The sequence below is a fragment of the Lepisma saccharinum genome, chromosome 15 (assembly GCF_977018435.1).
Source record: "Lepisma saccharinum chromosome 15, izLepSacc3.1, whole genome shotgun sequence".
Taxonomy (NCBI): domain Eukaryota; kingdom Metazoa; phylum Arthropoda; class Insecta; order Zygentoma; family Lepismatidae; genus Lepisma; species Lepisma saccharinum.
The window spans coordinates 51,024,024-51,051,943 of NC_139243.1; the positions used below are offsets into that span (position 1 = coordinate 51,024,024).

At 37.6% G+C, this 27,920-nt stretch overlaps 1 protein-coding gene across 3 annotated transcripts in view; it reads left to right on the top strand.

Annotated features, from left to right (window-relative positions):
• The first annotated feature begins 1,760 nt into the window (after nucleotides 1–1,760).
• LOC145999703 (piwi-like protein Siwi) overlaps nucleotides 1,761–27,920 on the top strand; it is an 85,024-nt gene continuing 58,864 nt past the window's right edge. The window contains exons 1-6 of one of the 3 annotated variants that reach the window (XM_083136960.1): nucleotides 1,761–1,837; nucleotides 9,813–9,942; nucleotides 11,732–11,840; nucleotides 15,530–15,649; nucleotides 19,434–19,648; nucleotides 24,412–24,768. In XM_083136960.1, coding sequence (XP_082993086.1) covers nucleotides 9,838–9,942; nucleotides 11,732–11,840; nucleotides 15,530–15,649; nucleotides 19,434–19,648; nucleotides 24,412–24,768 — 906 coding nt within the window. In that variant the 5' untranslated portion in view covers nucleotides 1,761–1,837; nucleotides 9,813–9,837. Of the gene's footprint in view, nucleotides 1,838–3,377; nucleotides 3,473–9,812; nucleotides 9,943–11,731; nucleotides 11,841–15,529; nucleotides 15,650–19,433; nucleotides 19,649–24,411; nucleotides 24,769–27,920 lie in introns of those variants that run through there. The other 2 variants (XM_083136961.1, XM_083136963.1) reach the window with 2 other exon arrangements.

Below are 27,920 nucleotides of genomic sequence, written 5' to 3' on the forward strand. Positions count from 1 at the left end.
TAATTTTTATTATTTAGCGTCGCTTTTCTACCACTTTTGTCTAATCGAGACGGTGAGGATGAGTGATGATATGAAATTGATGAACGGGCGCTCACAAAGAAAACGTATGCCCAAACCGGGGATCGAATCCCGGGATCCCTTGGTAACCACTCCGCACTGGATTAGCCATGGACTTTTCCTTGTGGTTTTTCTATCGTCCATTTCATCAATTCGTCTCACGTCTTCTTTGATTTGATTTTTGTTATTTAGCGTTGCTTCTCTGCCACGTTTGGATGAGGATGAGTGATGATTAGATGAAATTAATGAATAGACACTCGCAAAGAACACCCATGCCAACGCAAGGATTCGAACCAGGGACCCCTGGCGTCGTAGCGTGCTGCGTTCGCCCATTCTCGTCGTTACGGTTGATCTAAAAAGCGACGTAAATCACCCAAGTTACGAAGTACTAGAACGGAACATGCAAGTTTCATCATAATTGCAGCATTTACTAACATTTTCTGTGTACTCAAAATAATAAATTATGGTAATTACATGCTCTTGGATTTTATATATTTGTATTTGTTGCTGTGTCGCACTATGTATCTTTGACATATTTATTTTTTTATACTACTTACATTTGATCTTGACAGTAATTAATAATATAGATTTATTAGCAAGAATATCACTCTATTGATTATTAAAATACTCTATTATGATTTAAAACAAGTACAATGTCTTAAGAAACATTTTAAGAATTACACAACCATTATCCGTGGCTGCTAAATATTACGTTTACACTTTACTGCATTGCATGTATTTCCACATAATATAATAAATTATCAATATGGCTGCCTTTACTGTGAAATATGACAGTAGCAATCACAAACGAAACATACATCAGCTCACAATTACAAGTTTACCGAAAGAAATAAATCGAATTCGAATGTCGTTTGCAGCAAAAATCACATCAAAAAAATATGGCAGTAATACAACAGTAAAATTTAAATAAAAAAATATTTCAATGGCAGCCATATTTGTAAAATTGTACAAACGTATAATTAATATCCATTAATTTTCCTCTAATGTGACAATCCGTTTTTTTTCCCCGTCTATTGGTTCACCGAAATAATTAATTTGAAACTATCTTAAAGTGCTTGAGTTTTATTTGCAATTCAGTAATTAGGTAAAAATGTCTCTGGAGAAAATAGAAGACAAATATCCTATGTCAAATGCTGTTCTATTTCATTACTGTATCATTCAAAAATGTATAATTTATGTATATAATTTGTAATTTCTTACTTATTATTGGTTTTATGCAACTGTAATTGTGTTTCCATAACTTGAGGAGTACAATGTGTAACTTTACATATGTTAAAATATATCAGCGAAGTTTCTATATTTTTTCCTTCAAAATTCATTAATATTAGCTAACGATTCTAGTTTTAGCTAGAGAACAAACATGGCGTGGTAAAACTTAATACCAATTTTCCAAATCCTTTCTCATTCTTTCCCATTGTCGATAAAAATAATTACGTAGTTTAGATTTCAGTCTATCGGTTTTCATGAAATTTTAAAACAATTAGCACTGCAAATGTCGTTAATTCAATGTTTTAAAATTTTATCCCTCTTTCCTCCCCTCCTTTTTTCTTTCCTTCTTCGTGTTAAGCTTGCCTTTACTTCATCACCCCCGCAAAGTGAAACGTATTGTCATTGTTGCGTGAATCCAACGCTTTGATCTGATTGGTAGCTATTTACGGATTAGCGGGATAACAGCAGTTGCAGCGCTTTCCTTTACGCAGTTCGTCGTTGGATTGTAGACTAGGATAACGTGTTGTCGGAGTGCTCTCCTGTAAGTAAGGTAAAGTTGCTGTCCCGGTGGTTCTGTTGTTTGTGTACGCGTGTGTCAGTGAAAATTGTGCATTACGTGTGCTAATATATGAAGTGAGCAACGAATTTGGACATTAACTTGTTACCATCGCTGATTGATTTAGGGCTTGGAAGTTAATCGCGTCAATCCCTGTGCGAAGCCAACACAAGTAACAATCATTAATTCTTTGTGATGGTGCTTCGTGGAAGTTTTAGCAACATTTTTTCGTTAAAGCCTTTGATAAATTTGCAGATTAATGCTGACAAATGGGATTGTTACTACATGAAATGACAGAAATTGTGCGGATAGGTTGGGGGTGGGGGTTGTGTCAGTTGCTATCTGATATTATCAGGTCGCTTATTATCTGAGCATATAACTCAACAAACAACAAACTGCTGACGAAATTAAATTTATGTTCATAAGATGTGGGAGTTTTTAAGTATTTCGGTATAATGTAGCTATTTTGCTGAAAGATAGATCCCGAATAACATCGTATGTGCCGCTTTTGTTCCTTTTTCTTAACGGACTTTCGTTCGTGCTTTTACGATCGGAATACGCAAAACCGAGGCGAGTTCTAAACTAAACGTGACTGACTTGTAAAGATGAAAAGTTCGAATAGCGTCGTAAACATCGCAACTCTGTCTTGCATTCTTGTTTTTTTTTCTTGTAGTTGAAATCTTAAACGAATAACGATACACGCAAAGCGAATTAGAAATGAATTTGTTATCGCATCTAAAGTTGGAGTTATCAGTACTGTTCGTTCGTTCATGAAATGCACAGCAAGACTAATCGGGACTGAACCTACAGTTTAAAGTGGGATCCGAATCACCGGGAAGGCATTTATCCAGAATTTTCCATCGGGAGTTGTAAGGGCAAATTTAGGACCAAAATAACCATAACTTGGGCCTTCGTTAAAAATTTTACTACGGTGTTGAGGTTTGGCATGTTGGGTGTAGTTGGGAGGGAGTACGGGGTAAATTGTTGCACCGGGTATCGAACTCGGAACCCCTTTATTACAAGTCGAGTACTATTTGTGATCGTATAGCAACCTTATTTTCGGCCAGCGGAAACAAAAAAAAGTATAGAAAATACAAAAGCAGGCCTACATAATTTATAGAGGGAAAATCTGTCGTGTGTAGACTTTTTCTCGTGAAACATTCTCTTGAGTAATTGTTCGTTTTTCTTGTTCGACACCGATCTCGACATCCTGCGACATGGGGATCAAACCATAGATATTAAGTTGGAAGCTTGGAATAATATTTTCCCGCGAATAATTTGCATTTTGTCTTATCCGTCTGCTTCTGGGCAGAAGCGATGCGATTGCGGCAATGCCATTCAGCCACTGCGCGAGAAAATCTTTCGCAACAGTTCAACTTCGAGTAGCGCGCTGATTCACACTCGTTTTTGCAATCGAGAGGTTGTGAATTGGACAGTGGGGACATCTCGGTTGGTTATTTTATCTATGAATGGACATCTTTCAGCGAATGGGATCCAGCTTTTAACTTCCCATAGCTTCAGTTTCGTTTAGCTCGTCTGTGTATAAAGTGAACTTAAAATACAAACTTTGCAGTGCTTGAAATGAACATTTCTATGTGTTCAACATGATGCTTCCTCAAATTGTAGCAGGTGATGCTTTGTGCAAAATTATCATAAATAGGGAGAGATTGACATCTCCAGTCGTTCCCGCCCATTTCGAGTGCTGAGAATGCTGCGTCAGTAGATCCAGTTCCGATTGCCGTGTGTGTGCGCACTTGAGCGATAAATTTTGCTAAACAATAATTCTGCCATAAATACCGTGCCGATTCATAAAAACAAGTCAGGTGTTCTAACTTCACAATATGCTGATAAACATATATAATAGAGGCAAATTATTTGACAGAAATTCTAGTTTCAAGCCTAACGAGATTCTTGCTTGACAGCATGAAATTTGTTCAAACTTTTACCCCCATTATAGCTTAATGTTTTATAGTCAGGTGCTCATATGAGTTTGAGTGACATGTTCTGAAAATTTGACCTGGTTTACGGCAATTATTTTATTGTATGTATATATTTAGGTCACAACTATTTTCATCAGGGGGTGAGAATAGTATATAGGGATGTTCTCACCAGGTGCTGGGAGCAACTTATGGGGCTATTTTCACCAGCAAAAGTAATTACCTGAATCATACCGTAACATTGTATTTTATCATATTTTATTACATTCATTGGCAGTATTGGGGACCTTCCCGATAGAGTAGTGGTAATGTTGTTGCCTTGTAATCAAGGGGTTCCCAAGTTCGATACCCAGATCCCACTTTAAACTGGAGGTCCTGTCCCGATTAGCCTAACTGCATGAAGTGGACTTCTAAATTAAATTTCTCTCATTGGCAGTATTACTTGAGTTGCTGCTAAGAAGTTAATTTAAATTAAAGAGAATTGAAAGTGCTCAAGAACAGAAATTACAAGATCAGGTATTGGGAAGTATTTTTAATGCTAATGCTAAACCTTACCTATGTAACCTAACAATGATGGTATTTAAGAACTTAATACCCCTTCATACCCCTTCATACTTACGTCATGTGACATATTAGCAACACCAGTGACGTGCGGTGATGTCGACACTTGGAGTAGCAATCAGGGGCGTGCCCAAGGGAGGTTGGTGTGATCAGTGGCATGCCCAAGGGAGGTTGGTGTGATCAGTGGCGTGCCCAAGGGAGGTTGGTGTGGGTCATAACCCCCCCCCCCTTTAGGGCCCAGTATTCCTAAAAATATAACGTCAAAGAAAGGAAAGGATTACAAAATGAGGAAGGACTACTGAAAAGAAGCACGTGTTAATCCCACCCACTCTCGAAAATCCAAAACATGTTGATTTGACTATTAAGCCAGAGATCCCAGGTTCGAATCCCAACCTGGGCATGGGTGTTATTTTGTGTTTGTCCCTTCATAAATTTTATCGTACCATCTTGACGATTAGCCAAAAGTGTAGGAAAAGTGAAGTAAAACAAACCAAATGAAACAATCAATCAATGATTGGATTTATGCTACTTAGCATCGCTGTCACATTTGGTTAATCGCGAAGATGGTACAATACAATTATTGAAGAGACAAACACAAAAAACACCCATGCCGAGGTCGAGGTTAGAACCCGGAACTCCTGGTGTCATAGCGTGCAGTGATAACCACTACCCCGCGGTTGGTTGATTTGGTGTTTAAGTCCACTTTATGTACATAAAAGCTAATCGGGACTGGACCCACAGTTTAAAGTGGGATCAAAACCACTATGTGCATCCACCTGGTACCGATTTGGGGCCACCTGCACTCCCCCACGGAGGTCGGCCGACAACAAAGATGAGTGGAAAGCTCTAAATATTCGGATACGTGGGTATCGGTAAAGCAAACTGCGTATTTACTCAGTGGTACGTAAATTTCAATTGGATTTTTGAAACACCATATTTGCATATGATTAATGTTTTTCCAAAAAAAAATTGCATTGCTTGATTTCCCTAATTTCTTCATTTCACGATCTGGTTACTGAAGGATCCGGGCTCGAGCCCTGGCCTGTGCATTAGTGTTCTTTTGTAACCACTGTTCATCCGTTTAATTTAATCAACGTTCATCATCATGGCAGAAGTTAGGTAAAGTGATGGAAAAACAACGCTAAAGAAAGGACAAAGAAAATACAAATAATTTCCTCCCAGTGCATCTGCAGGGCACTGTGAAATCAGGAGTCCAGGGTTCCCTGTTTATGATTGTCCCTCTTGACTTCCATGAGCTCATTAGCTACTTATCACGATTAAATCTATACAGCTAGAAAAAGTGATGGAAGGTGGCAAAAATTTAATATATTAGAGGGGATGAACAGGTAACAAGACACACTTTTTTGTAGTTTCTTCAACAATATTCATTTGGCTTTTTTTTTTAGTTCTAGGATACATTTTACATTCCAAATTATTTCATTATTCACTGCAGAGTACAATACATAGGAACAAGAATGAGTGCTCGTCACGGATTCAAATCCCAGCCTGAATTGTTCTTTGTGAGGTCCCTTCATCAATTTCATTATATCATCATTCATCCTCATTTTCGGGATAACCAAATGTGGCAGAAAGGTGAAGTAAAATAAACCAAACCAACAACAACAATTAGAACGTGCGTTTTCTTGCCCAAATTAATACATTCGTATTTATGACTGTTTAGCTTACCCATTTTTTTATTGGAGGCCAAATTATTAGTATATTTAAATAAATAACACACTACTAAAACAAGAACGAGAGAGAGTGTGAGCAAATATTTGTTATTTAATCATTATATATTCCATATTTGAAAAAAAGAGAAAAGAAACCATAACATCTTTGTCTGCACATAATACAAGTATGTTCCCATTCATATACAAATAACACTACATCCCATATTATACATACATACTGTACAACGTTTAAAAGGTTGTGTAAATAGAGAGAACATAAGTACTGCAGAAAATTTTCCCCTGAGTTCTTTAGAGGATTTACAAACGAATCGAAGGGAAACCTATCCCCTATCTGTTCTATAGGAGATAGACTGGAGGACCTGAAACCATGGGAGCGGGGGGCGAGGGGGCAAGGGAGGTACAGGCAGAAATCTTCCCTTTCCCTTTGAGCAGTTGTCTATACTTGGATCTGGTAAGGCAGAAGAAGAGCCAGCTAGGGTATCCAGCCTTGCCAGCTGATCACATTGAGGGACGAGAAGCACGTAGAAAGAAATTTTTGCATATGAACTGTGGCTTTAACAAGACAAAAAAATATTGTGATTTGAAAATAATTAGAGACGTGAGATTGATTGATCTATCTCTGCTAGACTAGCTACTCCTCAGTGCACGTCACTGAGCAGCACCAGTCTGTATCAGAACATTGCAGTATTTTCCAACTCCATGGCATGCAGAAAAAATAATAGTTGTTAACCCACACAAAAATAAGTGACAAACTTCGTACACGCCAATAACTGAAGAATGTACACATCCACATAGCAGGGCACGCCAGGTTGTAGATCATGGACATACACAGTTTAAAATCTGCTTAAAATAGCTCAAAAGCTAGCTTCACCACCTGTTGAAAATAGTCACTCTGATATATTAATTATATATTAGATATACTAGAAATAAAATACCAATGTGGGCATGCAAGTAAAACGATAACAGAAGTCTAACGACTTCAAATTTTCGTGAAATTTCTATGCACATTAAAAAAGTTAGTTTACAGCAGTAAATCAGGTAACAGGAGAATATGCCACTGATAAATAATCTGTATGTGTGACTTGATAAACTTAAGACCTCTCCCTAAATTGAACAACAGTTACAGCAGTAAATCCTCCGTGTATACCCTGAACCTTTTTTTTTTTGTTATTTATTGTCATGCGAAGTGAAATATCTTTCTTAACCCTTGCTGGCTGTTAGTATTATTCATGGGGTGACAATTATCGCTTGGCAGAACATTTGGCGCAGCTGATTTTTAATTGTCCTCTCCTTTCAAAAAGCTGTTATGATATTCCGAAATCTGAAAAATTACATATGTTTAGAATTCCTTCTTGAGTATTCACCTGAATCTTTGTGTGGTATGCTTTTGCTGTTGCCTAGATATTTTCAATAGTTTCGTAAATGCAAGAGTCTATTAAGCCATTGATAATTGCTAGGAAACAGGGAAAGGAATGACACACATATTTCACTTGAATGCTCTAGATAGAATTCTAAGCATGCATATTTTTTTCAGATTTTGGAATAGCATAGCGGTTTTTCGAAAAAAGAAGAAAATTCGTAAGCAGCTGCCCTCATGTCTGCCAAATATCCAGCTGCACCTTATATCATTCTGTTGGAAGTACTTCTTTGTGGTATTGCATGTTATATAATTTAGTTCATAATTCAAGAGTTTACTTCATTATATTATGAACCCATAAGAGAAAAGGCTGTGTGGTTAGCGCTCTCGCCTTTGGTGTGAGTAGTCGTGGGTTCAATTCCCGGTGAAATTTATCAAATACGGGTACGAAAAGCCATGAATCCAACTAAGATGTGACTAAATGTGAAATCAAAACATTTAATTTATTAATATAAGATTGGATTAGAAATAATTAATTATTGCACCAAGAAGGCTTAGCCGGCCGCGGTAGCTCAGTCGGTAACGCGTCTGACTACCATGCTAAAGGTCCCGGGTTCGATCCCCGGCCGGTTCAAATCCGGGAACTTTTCTAACGGTGGAAGCGGCTCCGGCGCCTACCCAGCGTCGAATAACATGGGTACCTGGGGGAAACCCTGGGGGGTAAAGGCGGTCAGGGGCGTGATGCTGATCACATCACCCCCACTCACGACCGGATCAAGAAAGTGTGGGGCGTTACCCCCACACCCCCTATACGCCTTCATGGCATGGTGCTATGCACAGGGGAACACTTTACCTTTACCTTTAGAAGGCTTAGCCGGTAGCAGCATAATTAACTATGAAGTACATTCTAATATATGGCGGACACTACCATATCGCTTCAGATTTCAAAATTCGTCTACCAATAGTGTAAAAAAATTAAGACATGTATATTATATTGTGTCACATGATGCAGAAAAACCCACAAACATTAAGAAGCACATACTGTATTTGTTGTTTTAAAAAAGTTAATGAAAATTTTCAAAAGCGAACTTACATATTTAATCTTTTTTATAAATGAATTTTAACATTGAGGCACCAGGGAAACATTTTCAGATGTCATTGTGACTGAGTGCCATATATTTTTCTACCCTGCCCACAGCTATACCCAAGACATCAATTTTCAAAAAGACTGAAACATTTGAAATTGTTTTTTTGGGGGGGGGGAATACAACCAAAAAAACAACTTTACAATGGACATACCTGCCACTAAGTATCTCAGTTGTGACTGTTCTATTCATTAGAGCTGAGCCGATGACGTTTTTAAAATTGATAATAAAATACATAACAAAAATAATAAAAGTAAAATAAAGCAGTTGTACTGAATATTCGTTGATCTGGTGAACCGGGTAGAGAAATCTTGCCAAGTATAATAATAAAATTTGGAATAGAATTGGTTAAATTTTGGTAATGTCTTTGCCTTGAAACTAGTTTTTTTTTACATCACCTCTTGTCGTCTTTAGGACTACGATGATTAGATGGAATTGATGGAGACATTCAGAAAGAAATTTTTCTCATCACAAATCACGTCATGGCCATGGCTGTTTATATGTATATTACTTTCTTCAATTTACCGTATTTCACCGCATAATTGTTGCAAATTGCATACGATTTTTTTTTGCAAAAAGAAAAAAAAAGTACAGTGCAACCATTATGTCAATCTTTTTTTAAAAAAGAAAACATTATGTTGGTATTACCAGCACATAAAAATTATTATTACTATGTGAACTGTCATTAGTGCTAGATTAAAATGCATGGAATACTATTCCAAATCAATGCACATAATTTCTTTGTGGCAGTTTAGCAAACATTTTTCTGGTCTGCAAAAAGTTTAAGATGTTAGTTGTTATTGATTTGTGCATTATAGTCAAAATTTTACACTTGAGAAAATTTACTACAGTGTTGCGTAGTACCAACTTACAACATTTACTTTTCGGTGACTGAAGAATCTATGCTGCTGTCAGATGATGCGATGATTACGCAATGGACTGAAAAACAGGGTGCGACCATTAAGCAGTGGGGACGATTGTGGGATGAAATATGGTAATCTTATTGTTCACTCTTATCCTTATGTTTAGACCCAAGAATCATAGTAGTGGTGGAAAATAATAATAATATGAACTGGATTCAAATTTTTGAGTGTAGAATTTTCTGTGTGTGTGTGTAGAAAAAGTAGGTCTTGTATTGTTGAGTCCTCTTCCTGTATATATATTTTTTGCCACATAAGGCTTGCTTAATTGTTGTAATAAAAACTAATGTAGATTTTTCTTTAAATTGCTCAATTGTTGTAGTTAACTAATGCTGGTTTCTTTTAAATTCAATTTTAGGAATAAAACTGACAAATTGGCAATTATGGCTGATCAACCACGAGCACGTTCTAGAGCAAGGGGCAGGGTTCGAGCCTCCCAGTCACAGCAAGAGGTCAGGCGACCTGGAGAATCTCTTGCTGCACAACAGGTAGGCTACTTAATTAATTAATTATGTTTCTCATTTCATTGCACAGGGTGTCCAAGAAATAGCTCCGACACATGTTTATGCTAGTGTATCTGAGGAGAGAACAGAAACTAATGATTTTTCATTCGATTTTTCATTGCCCTTTGAATAAATTACGCCATAAAGTATTTTTTATTTGTTCTCTAATCACATATTTGCAATTAATTGCCTACATGTTTAACTACAATATCTTCAGATTTTTGTGATGCCTTTAAAGGGCATGGGCAAAGCATATATTGATTGTTATTTTTATGTCTTATGTGCTCGCATGTGTTTTTAAAACTATTTTGGATGGGGGTGCATTTTCTTCTAATTATGTTTTAATTATTTTTATTTCATTGAATATGTTTATTTAGATTTAGGTTGATGATTATATGTTGATTTTTTGGAGGGGTTTGGAAATAAAATAATATTTCTTACCTTTATTTTTATATATTTAGAAAATTATAAAGAAGTGAATTCATAAAATAACTACTCACTTTTCTATTTTTTTATATTGTAATCTTAGCACATGAAATTTTAATTTGAATGTGATCTTATTTTATTGATATACAGTATGTGATGAATTTTCTGTGATGATCTGGAGGCCATTTATTTATGTCATCACATGTGTATTTGCAGTTTGAAATTCATATTTTTATTTATGTTGCATATTTCCTAATGAAGGTTTTTTGGCTTATTTTTTATTGTGTGTTTTACTGTTTTCCAATCCTGATTTTTCTGAAAGATTTCGGGCAGAACGTATATTTTATCTGATCACATGTGTGTTGAATTACTTATATTTGAAGATATGCATTAATGGATGATTTTTTATTATTATTTTGGAGGGGCTGGGACTTGCATGCTTTTCTTACTTTTTAAATAGTTTTTATTTTTATGTGCTGCTTGAAAATCAAAATGAAAATGCAGATAGATTCATTCATTTTTTGGATGGGAAGGAATTGACGTGAATATATATGCATTTTCCTATTTTTTTCTTTTCCTGCATATTTTGAAGCCATTTTTAGGGGGGGATATGTGGACAGCATATGAGAGTGATTACATTGTGTTAATTCTTATTTATTTGTGATGTATTTATTTATTTTCACTGAATATATATCAATATCAATATTTTTTTATTGTTTTTGATATTTTTGCATGGCATGAGCAGTTTATTTTAATCACATGTGTAATGTTTGTTTGACTAATGTTATCTATTTATTTTTATATTTACCATAATTAGATTTTGTTCCGAGAAATTTTAGGAAGGCCTGGGCAAAACAATTATTGTAGAATTTTTGCATTTTGATTTTGTTATTTGACCACTTGTGTAATTTAATTTAATTTTAATAATTAATTATTTAATTGTACGTTCATTTAACTTATGAAATTAATACAAGGGATGATCTCTGTATATCTTATTACATCTTACTTTGAATTACGATTACCCTTTTAAAGTGATTATGTGTGGGGAAAATTACATATTCTCAACATGTGGACCTTCCACAGTAATTTTGATTTTATTTGTACAATTTTTATTTTAATGATGGCACAAAAGTGAAATTATTAATTGTAATGTATAAAGAAAATTGACAATAGTATTACGTATATATTTGACTGTTTGTACATTTCTGAATTTTTAGTAGACTTGATTTACTTTGTTAGTTTTATTCTTGGTTAGACGATCACACATTTTAGTGATATATATATATATATTAATATGAAACGTTAATTTAAAGTTAAATGTAAGATCGTAACTTCCTTTCTTTTGAAGGCATCTGGACCAAAATCGCCCACCTTGGGCATGCCACCACAGCGAGTGCCAAGAAGCGAAGCTGGTGACCCTTCATTTGCTGCTGCTGCAATGGAAAAGATGAGCCTGCGTAAGTGTTTTGATAGCTTGTATTTTAGAGGCCTGTGCTCTATTACTAGAGGCATGCATATTTTGTTTTTGACAGAAACACAAAGGCGTGAGGTGTATTTTCTTACCAAATTTTGTCATAACAGCATGAAATGACAGAAAATTTATTAATTCTGTAAGTATTTGAGAAGAAAAAATGAATCCTTTACACAGGAGTAAACTTGATACTTTGATAACTACAAAAATGTGTTATTACAAGAGAAATGGTTATTTTGTGTAAAAAAGTGTAGTTTTTAAATCAGATTTAGAGTTATATTCATTATTTTAGCACTGAAATGCCATTCTATATATAGCTTTTGAACCTGAAATGTGTCCAGTTTTAGACCAAAATGTTGATATTTTATCGGGGTTGCTACTCACTGGGAATTAGGCTTGAATTCTGCGTGATTTTTTCTCCATGGACGTGAAAAATTGCAACTTCTATTTATCGAAGTCCCATTGAATTTATACATATTTATAAATGCACTGAGGTACGTTTTTCACAGTTTAGATTTTATTTTTATCAAGGAAGAAAAAGAAAACTGCGTGGAAAAATATTTTGTTAGTGTCCTTTGCAGAACAATCTATCTGACAGACGGAAGATTACATACACTGTTCGGCAAAATTAAACTTTTTGTCGCTCCCATGAACCAAAATAGGTGATTCTTATAGATTTCGAGGTCCTGAGTAGAAATCTGCAACCTTTTTTTCTCCAAAAAGGTGCCAGTTTTGAGGGAGGGGGGGGGGGTTCAATGACCACGCAAAGGTACTATTCTCCCCCCATATAAATTTGCACGCTATCATCAGAATTTCAATATAAAACAAGCAGATACAACTACATAAAGAGTAAAGGTTCAACACTTACATGTCAGTTGGTGTTCCTGCTCCTCTTGTAATTTGTACAGGGTGTCTCGCGTGTCGCATTCCAACAGAAGTCTGCCAACATATTCACACTCCATTTCCCGCTGTACCGCCTCTCCATGGTAGCTATTTGTTGATGAAACCTTTCACCGTGTTCATCGGAGACCTCCCCCAAGCTGTTCTGTTGAGGGAAGAAGTCCAATGCAGGAAATGTAACTTGAGGGACATATTACATCCCATGGTACGAAATGAAGTAATTAACCTGCCCACAATGTCTTTGTAATTAGGTGACTTATGATTCCCAACAAAATTACTGCACACGTCTCGAAAGGCCTCCCAAGCCTCACGTTCCACATCACTCAGCTTAGAAGGAAATGTAGGATCCTTCAAAACGTGTCTGATTTGAGGCCCTCTAAAAACACCTTCTTTCACCTTGGCCTCGCTAAGTCTTGGGAACAGTTTTCTGAGATGAGTAAATGCTTCACCATCCTGCTTCAGGGCCTTGACAAATACCTTTATTAGACATAATTTTATATGGAGAGGTGGTAAGAATACTTTCTCCGGATCCACAAGAGGTTCATTAGCCACGTTCATCTCTCCTGAGACCAGTTGGTTCCTTGGTGCCCATGTTGTGATGATGTACTGCTCTTTGGCTCGACTGTCCCAATGACACAAGAAACAGCAGTTTTTGGTGTAACCTCCTTGTAAACCGGTGAGGATGGCAATAACCTTAAGGTCAGCACATATGCACCACTTAAACTGTTTGTAATTTAATTTCTGTAGTAGGTTCCGCATGTTCTTGTATGTTTCTTTCATATGTGCGATCATTATGTGAAATTTGTTTTAAAAAATGTGCCGGTATTGCCAGTGCATGATAATCATTTACGATATGTCTAGGTAAACTGCAGTGTTTTTGATGCAAGATTAGGCTGCACGGAATACTTGTGAATATACATTAACATTGAATATTCCAACTTCACTTTCATCATTTCTTCGTAACAGTTCAGCAAACATTTTTCGGTCTGTAAGAGAAAAAGTGAACACATTAGTTATTGATTTGTACATTACAGTCAAAACATTACATCTTGAGAAAATTTATAGTTTTGCGAAGTACAGACTTAAAAAAATTAATCTTTAATCTGAAGTGGAGATTCTGCACCTATGTCATTGGTTTTGTTATCTGACATGCCCAATATGACAATTACGCGATGAAAGCTTATAAAAAAAAAATTGACTGGAAAAACAGGGTGTGACTATTATGCAGTGAAATATGGTACTTAAATTATAGTTACTAAATTAAATAACACAGTACACGTTCTGCATTTAGGTATACTTTCCGGCGATATTGCATATTTTCTAGGGCTGAACCGATACCAATACCGATGTCGATAGTCTAATCGATACCCACCGATACCAATACTTCGAAAATTGCAATAAAAAAGGTTGTTCAAAACGCTGATGAATATTAGTCTATAAATGTTATTCTCCAATTATATGCAACAATTTACCAAGAAATTTCCTTTAGAATATTCAAGAATTATATGAATGTTAAAATTTATATGTTATACCAGGTGTGCAGGTTAATAATTCTTAATTGATCCGAAAGAAAACAAGTGTATCTGGGGAGAAAGGTAACAAATGCTTTATTCAAAGTGTGTGCCATCGCTAGCTATACATTTTGCCCATCTGTCCGTCAAATTGTGGATGCCCTACCAGAAAAATCGTTCACATTTTGAGGTGATTCAGTCAACAAGCCATTGTTTGACATCTTCGTAAGTGTTGCTGGGAAAGTGAGTGAGACATCGATGAAAACAAGTGGTAGTCCAAAGGGGCTAAGTCTGGTGAGTATGGCGGGTGGTGAAAGAATTCCCAGCCAAGTGCAGAAATGGTATCTCTTGACGCCTTTCGCTGTGTGTGATGAGGCTGCAAAAGCACTTTTCCGTGTCTTGTCGCCCAATGTGGATCTTTCCCATGGCATGAAGACAGTCAGATATGGTTTGGTGGACAACATTAAATGTCTCTGCCAGTTGTTGTTGCGTTTGCGTATCGTCTTCGTCCAACAGTGCTTGCAATTCAGCATCTTGGAATCTTTTTGGCTGGCCCGGGCAATCTTTGTCTTTCAAGTTGAAATCACCACTTCTAAATCGTCAAAACCAACGCACACACGCGTCTTGCGTTTGGACATTGTCACCGTACGTTTCCAAAAGGATATGATGGCTTTCACTCGTGTTTTTCTTTTGATTGAACAAGAAAAGCAGGACGTGCCGCATATGCTCCTTATTTGGATTGAAGGTCAACATGTTTACCACACAATCCCAATATCACGATCACTCGCAGTCAGTTGCACATCCACGGCATTTTGACAGGTACTGTCCTGGCAACACACTGACGTAACAGTTGAGACTGTGCACCAACCGTTGCTTCCAGCGCCATCCAGCGACGAAATTAAGAAATTTTAACCGGCACACCTGATATAACCACAACATCAGTTTTTCATGCAGAATTGGGGCAAAATGAAGAGAAAATTTCCAGGATAGTTGGACTGAAAGTGTCGCGTGGCAATTTTGCGGACCCCGTGAAAGACCAAAATGCCGGAAATCGGTATGTGAATTCCAACTGATACTTTACAATACTGGTATGACTGGTATTGGCCGATACATCGGCATTGGCTTAACCATTGTGTTTTCCACAGAAAATATAAATTTTTCTTCCTTTTATTTTATACCTGGTCTTCAGAAGGGTTTGGTGTGCACAAATTTTCTATCACAGTTCATGAGTATGGATAATATCCATCTGCATTGTTTCTTGCAGGAGATGCAGGACCTGCTGATGCCGGAGCATCCCGAGGAGCCATCCCACGAACTCCTGCCAAGAGAGAGGGTCCTCAGGAAACTGTGCTTACAAGGCCAAGCCAGATGTTGACAAAGAAAGGTAAGTATTTAGTGTATATTATTATTTTATTGCATTGAGTTTCTTTTACAAAGATAGTCAGGGTGTGGACCAGTCTGGAAATCCTGGACAAGTCAGGCAATTATTTTTGGGGGAGGATTCCCACTTTTATAGTAGTGCACTAAAAGTAGGTTTTGGAACAAGGAAGGAAACCACAACATAAATTTCTTAATTTGTTGTGGACAAACTATACTTGAATTTGATGTAATAAGTGTTACCGGAAGTTACAGGAGAAATTTTTAATTCACCTCTCTCGGAAGAAGGTCATGTTTTGAACTGTGTTCATCTAGAAATCTACTACAGTGAGTGACTATTGGAATTTCCCACTTTCTTGTTGCGTTTAGTAGATATTAGAATTACTAAATGTTACTATAATTTTGTATTATGCCTTCATTATAATTTTTTATTTCCAAATTCTTTGTTAACTATAAATCAATAGTTCTATTCTTCTTTGTAGCTGATCAGTGGTGATTCATTCATTCTTAGTTTTGGGCTTTTAACCACTGTCTTAATTCTAAAAATACCAACCTTTCGGGTTCTGATTCTGCCTCCATCTTCAGTGTAGTGTGTAATCTACGAAATCATACTTCAATCCCTGGACCATTCATTCTCACTCTCCATATAGACACCGTCCTCAAACACATCATGTGTCCAGGGATTGAAGTATGATTTAGTAGATTACTCACTACCCTGAAGACGGAGGCAGAATCAGCCATATGTTGGCATTTTAAAATTAACACTGGTTACAAGTCCAAAACTAAGAATCAATATTTCTCTTGTCACTTTTACATATGAAGTGAATATTCTAAAAACTTGATTAAGTGGGATTCTAAGCGTCATGCTAGCTAAAATATAGTGACCAGAATAGCTTGTGTGTAGCCAAATGGTTAGCCCACTTGCCCAAGATTCGAGTGGTTCTGGGTTCGATTTCCGATGGGAACCCCCAAAATTGCGGAATTGACCCAGCGTCGTGAGGGAGTTACTTGGAAAAAAGTATCTGGCTCCGGTCTCAAAAACCAGAAAACAAAGGCAACAGGACTCTATGCGCTGACCACATGCCACCCAAATAAAAAGCTGCCCTTGCAGGCCTTGCCCCCCCCCCCTCTAGAGGTTGTTGTTTTTAGTTTTGTTTATCTTTCTAGAAGACAATTTACAAAATTGTACACTCCCTTCATGCTCTTAATATGTATCTGCTTTTTGGCTTTTGTCTATAGTTTATTTTATGCAGGGTCCAGTAGGAGATAAAATTGAAATTTGTATATGAGGTGAAAGATAGGAAATCAAAATGCCCAATGCATGTGGATAATTTAAAGTGGGATTGAATTTCTATAAAAGGATTAATAATACAACCTGACTAACTATACTAGTTCACTTCAATTTAAAAAGGGTATAAATTTAGATGTGCTGACCTAGAAAGATAATTGATATGTGGATTTTAAATTATCTGACAAATTCCGTCTCGGTACTGAAATCTGCATGCAGAAAGAATAGGTCAAGAGCAGTGGTGGCAACAAGGGTGTGAGGGGTAGTTGCCCCCCTCCCATACTATCACCTCTTAATGCTAAGCCTTCCTTGTCTACCAAGAGCAAGTAGAGTAAACAAAATAAATTCTGTGGACATACTACAGTGTAATGTACTTCGTGTTAGTTAGAATAGACATTGTACATTACTCTAGGAAAAAGGGTCATATTTGGAACACTAGTAGGCCTCCCCAATGGCGCAGTGGTAGCGTCATCACCTTGTAATCAAGGGGCCCCTGGTTCGATACCCGGTGGAGGCACATACTGGTTCAGATCCCACTTTAAACTGTAGGTCCAGTCCCAATTAGCCTTACTGTGCATAAAGTGAACTTAAAACACCAAATCAACCAATCAACCATATTTGGAACACAGATCATGTAGAAATTGGCTAAAGTAGTTGGTTATTGATATTTACTGGTTTATTGGTGCAGTATTTTTAGGATGTTTGGTATATCTGGAGTAATATTGTTACTTAATTGTTAGATACTGTAATTATGTAGTTGCACTATATTTCTTACAAATTTTTAGAAAATGAAATTTGTTAATTACACCCCTGATACTTCCTTACTTTTCTCCCCTTACCCAACAGTAAAATAGTCAGTTTCCATCACATTGGTCCCACTCTGTGGCCGTACGGTTTAAGGCGCAAGCTTTTGGCTCCAGCTACTTGTTCAGGTCTCCTTGTGGAAGCGTGACAACATTTCTCCTGAGATTTCAGCCAGTGTATGGGACTGGTGACAAGTCACCGTCAATGGGGAAATTTGGGAGCTATGAATGTGTCACGAGCTGGCATTAAATGCTAAATCAGCAAACACCAGCCAACTCGTCGGTGACGAGTTCACTGGGACAGTGAGAAGTTGGTGGCCAAGAGAGTCGGAAACGAGTAGCCTTAGTGTGTGCACCGTGTAGAGTGGGCCAACGTGGAGGTTTGCGCTTTGCCCAACATAGACACCCTCTGCGGGCCAGCCCCTCGGGAACATCAACAGGTACAGTGATGACTAGGGCCCGGGACTTTATGTCCTATAAAAGTGTAAAATATGTATGTAATTATGTCATATAAATTGGAAAATATGTCATGAAAAATTACAAATATGTCAGAAAAATGCAGAAATATTCCCAGTAAAGCCAAAAATATGCACAACAGTACTCTCGAATTTCTCCCATACCCGATAAAGAGTAGAGTAGGGACTGTAATTTACCCAATGCTATATTTACTTTTGACTGGTTTTTGTGAAAAGTGAAAAAGGCAAAGAAATGAGAACGAAACTTCTTTACTTCTCGTGCAACAATGAGACAGAACATTTTTCCTCGATAATGTTTGCATGGCTATGAATTGTCGGGGGGATAAAAAAGTGTGGTATTATTGTTCTGTACTAAGAAAAGACGGCACCTTTCTTCCTCCGTAATTTCCATATCCTGCCATCGACAATATGAATTATCCATTGTGCTAAAGCTACGAAGAAAAAATTATGAAATTACCGATTATGTTGGAAAGAATTAAGAAAATTATACAGAAATATGTCTTATTACAACAAAATTAAAGAAATATGTTGTAGAAACGTGAAATTGGTGATATATGTCAAAATATGCTTTGTCAAGTTTGTCTATTTCGGCTGATTTTCATCAGATATGTAAAGATCTCACCCCAATATTAGATCCGAAGTCAAATGAAAAATATGTTATAAAAAGTCCCGGGCCCTAGTGATGGCGACTGGTCCTTCTATTGTCAGGTTTACCTTTTATCTGGCTCAGGCATCCCCTCATTAAATGAATTACAAATAAATAGCGGTAAGGGGCATAGAGCATTAATTATTCTGCCTACTCACATATATACACACAACCTCTCACAGCCAAGCAGTTTAAGCTGGTGAAGGGCCTTAAAAACGTAACAAATGAGTAGCATAATCCAGTCATGGAGACCTACTACAACAACAGGGGGTCACTGTCACCCCGTAACTGGCTGGATGATGGCCCACCTTTGCTGAGGCATGGGGGAGTGATGCAGGCAGTCAGTAGGTAGGGCTTGGCCTTCAACGGCTTTTGCGCTGTGAGTTACTATTGTCCCCTTCACAGTATTATTTTTAAGTGTGAAGTGAGTATTCTAAAACTTGGTTATGTGGGATTAGTGTTTAGTGATTTGCCATTGTATAGTGAGTGACCTTCCAGACATGTTTGGTACTGCTTACAAAAAAGGCGTTTTGTTTTGTGTCTTCAGGCATTCATGTGTAACTACTTAATTTTTTCAGGATCTTGTGGCCATCCTATCATGTTGACTGCTAACTACTTCAAGCTCCTCACCCACACCAACTGGTGCCTGTACCAGTACAGAGTTGACTTTGCTCCCGAAGAAGATCGCACCGCTGTGAAGCGAGCCTTGTTGATGGAACACAGACAAAGCATTGGAGGAGGATACATCTTTGATGGAACGGTTATGTTCACCTCTCACAGAATCAAGCCTGATGTAAGTTTTGCACACACAATAAGTTTGTTTGTAATGTCTGCATTTATAGTAAAAGGTGGCATTGAAAATTCTGTCAGTTTCAGATGACTAATAGTTTTTCTTGTATGTACGCATTGCTTGCATTATAGAATTATTTTCCTGTAGTTTACGGTTATTAGGAGCGTGTGTTCTCCTGAAACGTCACAAAGAAAAACTATTTTCTTATGCTTGTACCAGGTGTAGAAATATGAAACCGGAATTTGTTTGCAAGAAGTAAACGGCTGGTGTTTGCACTTGATAAACAATATTTTATTCAAAGTAAGCTCCATTGCTAGTTACACATTTCTCCCACCTTTCCGGCAGGTTATGAATGCCACGCCAAAAAAAAAACAAAAAAAAACGTTGCAGCGCTGTTCTGCAAGAGCGTGTCCCAGTGAGGCAAATAGATGATAATCTGAAGGAGCCAAGTCGGGAGAATACGCTGCATGCCCTAGTATCTCCCATTTGAACGCCTCGATCGTTTCCCGGACCCTTTTTGCTGTGTGTGGTGAGGGGTTGTCATGGAGCAGGATGACCTTGTGTTGCCTTGATTCATATTCCGGCCGTTTGTCACGTAATGCTCGATGTAAATTGATCATTTGCTGTTGGTAGCGATCTGCGTTAACGGTTTCACCGGGTTTTAGCAGCTCATAATAGATGACGCCTCGCTGATCCCACCAAACACAGAGCAGTGTCTTTTTTCCAAAGCGATTTGGTCTTGCAGTGGATGTCGATGGTTCACCTGGATTCACCCACGATTTACGACGCTTAGGATTCTCCAAATATATCCATTTCTCATCGCCGGTCACTATGCGATGGAGAAACGACTTACTTTTGTATCTGGCGAGCAGCATTTGACAAGTGGTCTTGCGGGATCCTTGCTGTCTTTCATTCAGTTCATGCGGAATCCATTTGCCCGCTTTCTGCACCTTTCCCATGGCTTTATTTCGTGTAATAAGTGCAGTTTTTAAATCAAATTTAGGATTAAATCAAAATTTTAAAACCAAAATGTCATTTTATATAGCACTTTTGATGTGATTATTCACCGCTATAACATTGAAATTTTATTTCATTTACCGCTTTTGAACCCGAAATCGACTCTGTTTTTGTACCGAAATTTTGCTTTTTCATTTACCAAAAATATGTGCCTCTAGCAATTATTGTGCCATATCTTGAAAATTACGCATGATATTTCAGTTTGGTCTTTTTTCTTTAGTATATACATAAAGTTATTACAAATTACAAATCAGTATATCCATTGTTAGCAGCTTAGTACCACTCTTGAGTATTATGAGATTGATTTTATAAATAGGCCTATAACGCCTCAATCACAGGTTTTGAGTGGTATATTTCAGATACATAGAATAATGTAAATAAAGAAAACATGCTGAACATGTGCAGAAATTAGGAGCTCGATGGGTTCAACCTGCATATTGCCTGATATGTGTTCCATTCTTGTGACTAAAATTGTTCACTTTCTGGTGGTACTTTTGGTGCAAAAATAATTTCTAATGTCAGTGAAATTCTCCCACCCCAAAATACGTATAGCCAGAATGATATTAAATTTTACTAATTACTAACATGATGCTTTCAAGGCTTGTGTAGCACTCAAAACGTATCTCCAGACATTACCCGAGTCAGAATATGCTCCAAAAGTCTAGAGAAACCAAGTGTGACATATACGGTCACTTGTCCATGTTAGCATCCTCACCTAAATATGATGCACATATACCGTATTTACGCATGCATAATGCACACCATGTTTTTTTTTTATGGAGGAAAATAACAAACAATTATATCTTATATAATGCGCAGTATAATTCAGGTTCAAGAATTGGCTTTAGTTGTAGGTTGTAAAGCTGTTGCTATGGCAATCATGAGCGAACGACATCATGCCTGTTTAATGATTCCCCTGTTGCTATGTGGACCAAGAGGAGAATGTCATCTCTCTCTCTCTCTCTCTCTCTCTCTCTCTCTCTCTCTCTCTCTCTCTCTCTCTCTCTCTCTCTGGAAAATGGGCAAAGTGTCAGCTTGGTGGGTACCGAAATGTCTAAACGCATGCCACAAACAACAACGCGTAGACATTTCCAGGGAGCTTTTGGAACTTTACGACCAGAATCCAGCTGATTTCGTGGGGAAGCTTGTGACAGGTGATGAAGTGTGGCTGCATTACCACGAACCGGAAACGAAATCCCAATCCATGCAGTGGAAACATAAGGGTAGCCCTCCACCCAAGAAATTCAAAACAGCGCCCACGGCTGGGAAACAAATGGCCACTGTGTTTTGGGATAGTGATGGCATCATCCTCATTGATTGGCTACCGAGGGGAACCACCGTTAACAGTGCAGTCTACGTGGCAACACTGACGTGGTTGCGTCGTGCAATTCAAAAGAAGAGGCAAGGCAAATCTCTCTCTCTCTATCTCTCTCATATGTTTAGCTTCCCAAAGCTTTTACTTCTGTAACCACCGTCATCCCCGATGACAGGAGGTGCTTGCTCGAATTCTGCCAGAACTGTACAGCGCTGCTTTTCTCAGTGTCCCAAAACATTTCGTTACAAAGTGAAAATCACGGGAAATGGCCATTCATTTATTTATTTATTTTTAAAAATAATATATATATATACATATACATATATACATATACATATATATATATATATACATATATATACATATATATATATATATATATATATATATATATATATATATATATATATATATATATATATATACATATACATATATATACATATATATATATATATATACATACATATATACATATATATATATATATATATATATATATATATATATATATATATATATATATATATATATATATATATAAATAAGGAAATTCAACCTGGTAATTTGTATTGGCACCTCTTTATGTATGTGTCATATGCAGTGAAATAGTAAAAACCTGCTGGGTTTTAATGTTGGCTCCAAATTATTACGTGCATAATATGCACCACAGGTTTTGGGAAAAAGTGTGCATTATATACGAGTTTATATGGTATATACAAGGAACGTATCATAAAGAATTACACTTTACTGTTTTAATGCAAAATGAAATGGTGTAATTCCACGCACTGCGCAGGATGGGTGTCTACTGCCAGGTGGCAGCACCGTGTGACAGTGCGTAGTCTGTGGCCTGTGCAGCCGTCGAAGCACAAGTCACGAGTGCTGTTGCGGACAACATGGAACAAGATGAACGTGGTCAACGATGGACGAGTTGGTTTTTGTGGAAGGAAGGGGAAACAACGGTACGTATCCATAGACGGTTAGTGGCTGTGTGTGGCGAGTATGCAGTGTCACGGAAAACGGTGTATAATTGGGTAACTGGCTGGAAAAACGGTCAAACGTCGACGGAGAAGGGAAAGAGTCCAGAGCGACATGTGAGTGTGAAAACAGACGCAAACATCGCGCGTGTGGAAAATGTCATACTGGAGACGTTTACGGAACTGGAGAAGATTACGGGATTAAGTAGACGAACTCTGCAACGCATTGTGCACAGTGACTTGAAAATGGGCAAAGTGTCAGCTTGGTGGGTACCAAAATGTCTAAACGCATGCCACAAACAACAACGCGTAGACATTTTCAGGGAGCTTTTGAAACTTTACGACCAGAATCCAGCTGATTTCGTGGGGAAGCTTGTGACAGGTGATGAAGTGTGGCTGCATTACCACGAACCGGAAACGAAATCCCAATCCATGCAGTGGAAACATAAGGGTAGCCCTCCACCCAAGAAATTCAAAACAGCGCCCACGGCTGGGAAACAAATGGCCACTGTGTTTTGGGATAGTGATGGCATCATCCTCATTGATTGGCTACCGAGGGGAACCACCGTTAACAGTGCAGTCTACGTGGCAACACTGACGTGGTTGCGTCGTGCAATTCAAAAGAAGAGGCAAGGCAAATGGGGCAAAGGTGTGCTTCTCCAACATGACAATGCCCGGCCGCACACCAGTCGTGAAACAACAGCTGCTATTGACCGACTGGGTTTCAAGGTGTTACCACATCCAGCATACTCTCCCGATTTGGCACCGTCCGATTTTCACTTGTTTGGCGCCATAAAGAAGCCCCTGCATGGTCACCATTTCAACAATTGTGAGGAACTCCATGAGGCTGTCCAGCGATGGGTGCACACAACTCCAAAGAACTGGTTTCAAAATTATTTTCCTGTAGTTTACGGTTATTACAAGCATAAGAAAACAGTTTTTTCTTTGTGACGTTTCAGGAGAACACACGCTCCTTTCATCAGACATTTATTTTCATTTTGACTAAAGATACAGTTATAACAATGGTTAGTAATTTTTAAACAAAAATAAATTGTTATATAATGGATGTTGTCAATGTTACATTGTTGTAATATAGCAACTTAACTGTGAAAAAAGCAGTCTATTTTTTTTTTTTTTTTTTTTTTTTCTTATGCTTGTAATAACCGTAAACTACAGGAAAATAATTCTACCATGCAAGCAATGCGTACATACAAGAAAAACTATGGTTTCAAAATGGTCTCGAACGACTTCCACACCGCTGGCGTAAGTGTCTACAGCTCCAGGGGGACTATGTTGAGAAAGTGCGTATAGCAGATTAAATGTATCTATGTCTGTATGTATCGAATACAATAAAGTGTAATTCTTTATGATACGCCCCTCGTATGTCACATCCCGGCATTTAAGAGTTAAGCGTTGTATATGAATTAGTTCTGACTATCATAATTTGCCTTTTGTAGCCTCTGGAACTGCTCACAACGAGACAGTCAGATGACTTGAAGATCATGATCACCATCAGACTGGTAGGTGATCTTGCCCCTGGAGACCACCACTACCTGCAGTTCTTCAACATCCTCCTGCGAAAGTGCCTTGATTACCTCAACCTGCAGTTGGTGGGAAGACACTACTTTGATCCCAGATCCAAGGTTGATGTGAGTGACTACAAGCTGGAGCTCTGGCCTGGGTACATCACTTCCATTCGGCAGCACGAACACGATATCCTGCTTTGTGCTGAAATAACTCACAAGGTGATGAGGCAAGATTCTGTGCTTGACCAGCTGACGGAGTGTGTGCACAAGAGCCCTGAGAACTATCAGGTAAGAAAAGTTTCTGCCATCATTACGTTTGTTTGAAACTTGGTTTTCAAGTGCATAGCAAGTGCAGATGTTTTGAGTAGAAACAACCTGTTTTTGCTAGGGAAGCTGAATCGATGGGACTTTTTTTTCACGCTTTTGCTTGCAAGGGTGGGAAAGGACCAGTAATGTCAGAAACAGTCTATCTTTAATCTTAGTCTGTCATTTTTGTAATTTTCTTTGGTAATGTTATTACTAGGGCTCGGATGTTGAAGACCTATAAATTGCCAAAAAAAGACAAAACTGCCTAAAAATATAAAAAAAGAACCTAAAAATGGGAAAAAAAGGAATGAATATGTGCGACACCTCCTTATCTGACTTGAGATCTTTTCAGGCGCATGCAGTCTGGTCGTATACAGTTCTCTCGTTTCAGGGATGGTTCAAATGTATTTATTTTATTTCTTTACTACAGAAACAATGTTTAAGAGGTGATGAACTGATGATGATGATTCGAATTGAGAATGGGCAGTAAAAACGTAGTCGAAGGAAAGTGAAGTTGCAAAAAAAAGCCGTTAAGACCTAAAAATAGGCTAAAAAAGGACCAATAAGCCAAAAAGACACCGAAAAAGGCAAAAAAGGACAATTAAAACCCACCCTTTTCTGGCCTACAATGACCCAAAATGAACATATATTACGTTGGGCCTCGTCTTCGGACACCAGGAAGAAAAAGGAATTTTCCTCAACTGATGTATTCAGTACAATTTTACTCTTCAGTAAAACTAAGCCAGTAGTATCTCTAATTAAGTTTTTTTTTTTTTTTTTTTTTTTTTTTTTTTTTTTTTTTTGAGGAATTATATCTGTAACTAGCTACTGTTAAAAATATGTAGATGCATTTTGATCAAGCTGGTCCATTAACCCCTCCCTCTCCCCCTTGAATTTTCATCATTCAAGTTGCAAAAATATCAAGAAGCTTGTTATTTTTATTGTTAACAATGAAAATCAAGTTCAGTTATATATTCAAAAAGAAAAGACTAACGAAGTATAAAAACATAAATTGAAAAATGCAGTGTACAATACATATTCTTCCATTTAAAGAAAAGAATAAATGGTTTCAATTTTTAAAATTTCCAAAATTAGAATTTCATGTCAAAGTCACACATACATTACAAACACTATTTATACCAGGAGAGTAAAAATTAGTAAAATAATAATAAAAACAGCTGTGCTTGGACCCCTGAATCCCACCCCTCAAAACTTTCCTGCACTGTCTACAACTAGCTGCAGCAGTTACTATTTTTGCAGTGTGTGCGAATTGCTAGTTTTGGCAATGTGGGAAGAGCTAACTTTGGCAACCCTGTTCCAACCATGTCTCTTCTATGGATGCTAAGGTGAAAGTGTTTTCATGGAATTACCTAAGGCAATAAAACTATACATCATTTCATGTTAAATTTAGAACATCCAACATCTCTGTTGTAATTCATTGTTTCTAATTGCACTTCAAGACTTCAGTGTTTAGTTCCATCATGTTTCATTGCAGTAAATACTAGACTTGAATGAAATGCATGTAAATCTGCAGTGGAACTTCAATTTTACATTTCGGGAATCAAGCTGGGAAAACTTAAAATGCATGAAAAAATAAAATTTAGAGGGAAAAAACGGTTTTGCTATATTGGAACCATCAAAATTTAATGTATAATGCGGGAACATGTAAAATCTGGAAATGTAAAATCGAGGTTGCACTGTGTTTATTTTTTTAACAATTATTGACAGTTGGTTGTGCAATTTTCAAGAAAATTTCCAGCAGAAACTAACTGTAAAAGTAACCCAGTTACATCATTTGTCATTGTTGCAATGAACCAAAAGTGGCAGAAAAGCAAAGTATTAGGCTCAGTCAATAAATAACGAGGCAGGGGATATTTCACAGTACTTACGTAACGAACCTCAGAAGTATTGTCCACCACTCTTTAGGCATTTATATCATTGTAACACCAGTCGCAAAATGACATGCTTGTAGAACTCCTTTGGCTGCTGTTGGAACCAAATGCGCATGTACTCCTTGACGTCATCGTTCGATTGAAACCATTGTCCCTGCAGTGTCTTTGAGCTCACCGAATATGTGGAAGTCACACGGCGACAGATCTGGACTAGAGAGGGGTGGCTCAGGACTTCCCACTTGGATTTTTCAGACATTCCTTTCTTGCGTTGGCTGTGTGTGGTTTAGCATTGTCGTGCAATAGGATGACACCACAAGAAAGGTGACCAGGACGTTTCGATGTGATTGCCTTCCTGAGCTTCGTTAACGTTTCACAATACTGCTGGGCTTTGACCGTAGCTCCATGCCCCAGGAAGTCGACGAGGAGCGATCCTTTGCGATCGAAGAAGAACGAAGGCATGACCTTGCTGGCACTAGTGTGGAGGGTCTTGAACTTTTTTGGTGGAGGGAAAACACGGAATGACTGGACACGGCCACTCCTCCTTTGCATATACATTGCCAGACAGGTAACGAATCAGTTTCGTCACACCTGCACCTCCATTTCAGGCCCGTCGACCCATTTCTAACTACCATAGTTGTGGCGTTACATCCACTGCCTCGTTATTTATTGACTGAGCCTCATAAAATAAACCAAATCAATCAATCTGGTTTGATGTATCTTAAATACATATAGTTGGCAAAATGATACTTTCAACATATCAGATTATGTCTCCAATAGGACAAGGCATGTCGCAGCATTCCATTGCATTAATTTCTCCATAGCTCATTTTCTGTTTAATCATCTCTCCCATACATTAGTAACCTGGTCACAGATCATAACTTTAAAACGTGCACTCGTGGTTAACGTAACACTCATGTCTTGAATCGCTGCAATAATGAAAACAAACAAAAGTGTTAGTTTTGTTTTTTCTTAAGACTAATTTCTCCTGCATATATATTTTTCTATGCCCAGTAAGATGGGTATGGTATGGTGCAATAAATGCAATTAAACTATTGTGTAGGCAAAGTTTTGTATTTCCATTGCTGTTTTTGTCTGATTAACTCTGAAGGACCACTGTATTTATTCATTGAAATTTCCAGTACAGCAGAAGCCATTTTTAAACTAGAAATAAACAATAGTTTAATAAGAAGGTAGTGTTAAAAAAACAAAAAAAACACTTGTTTCAAAATAATATTGCTTATT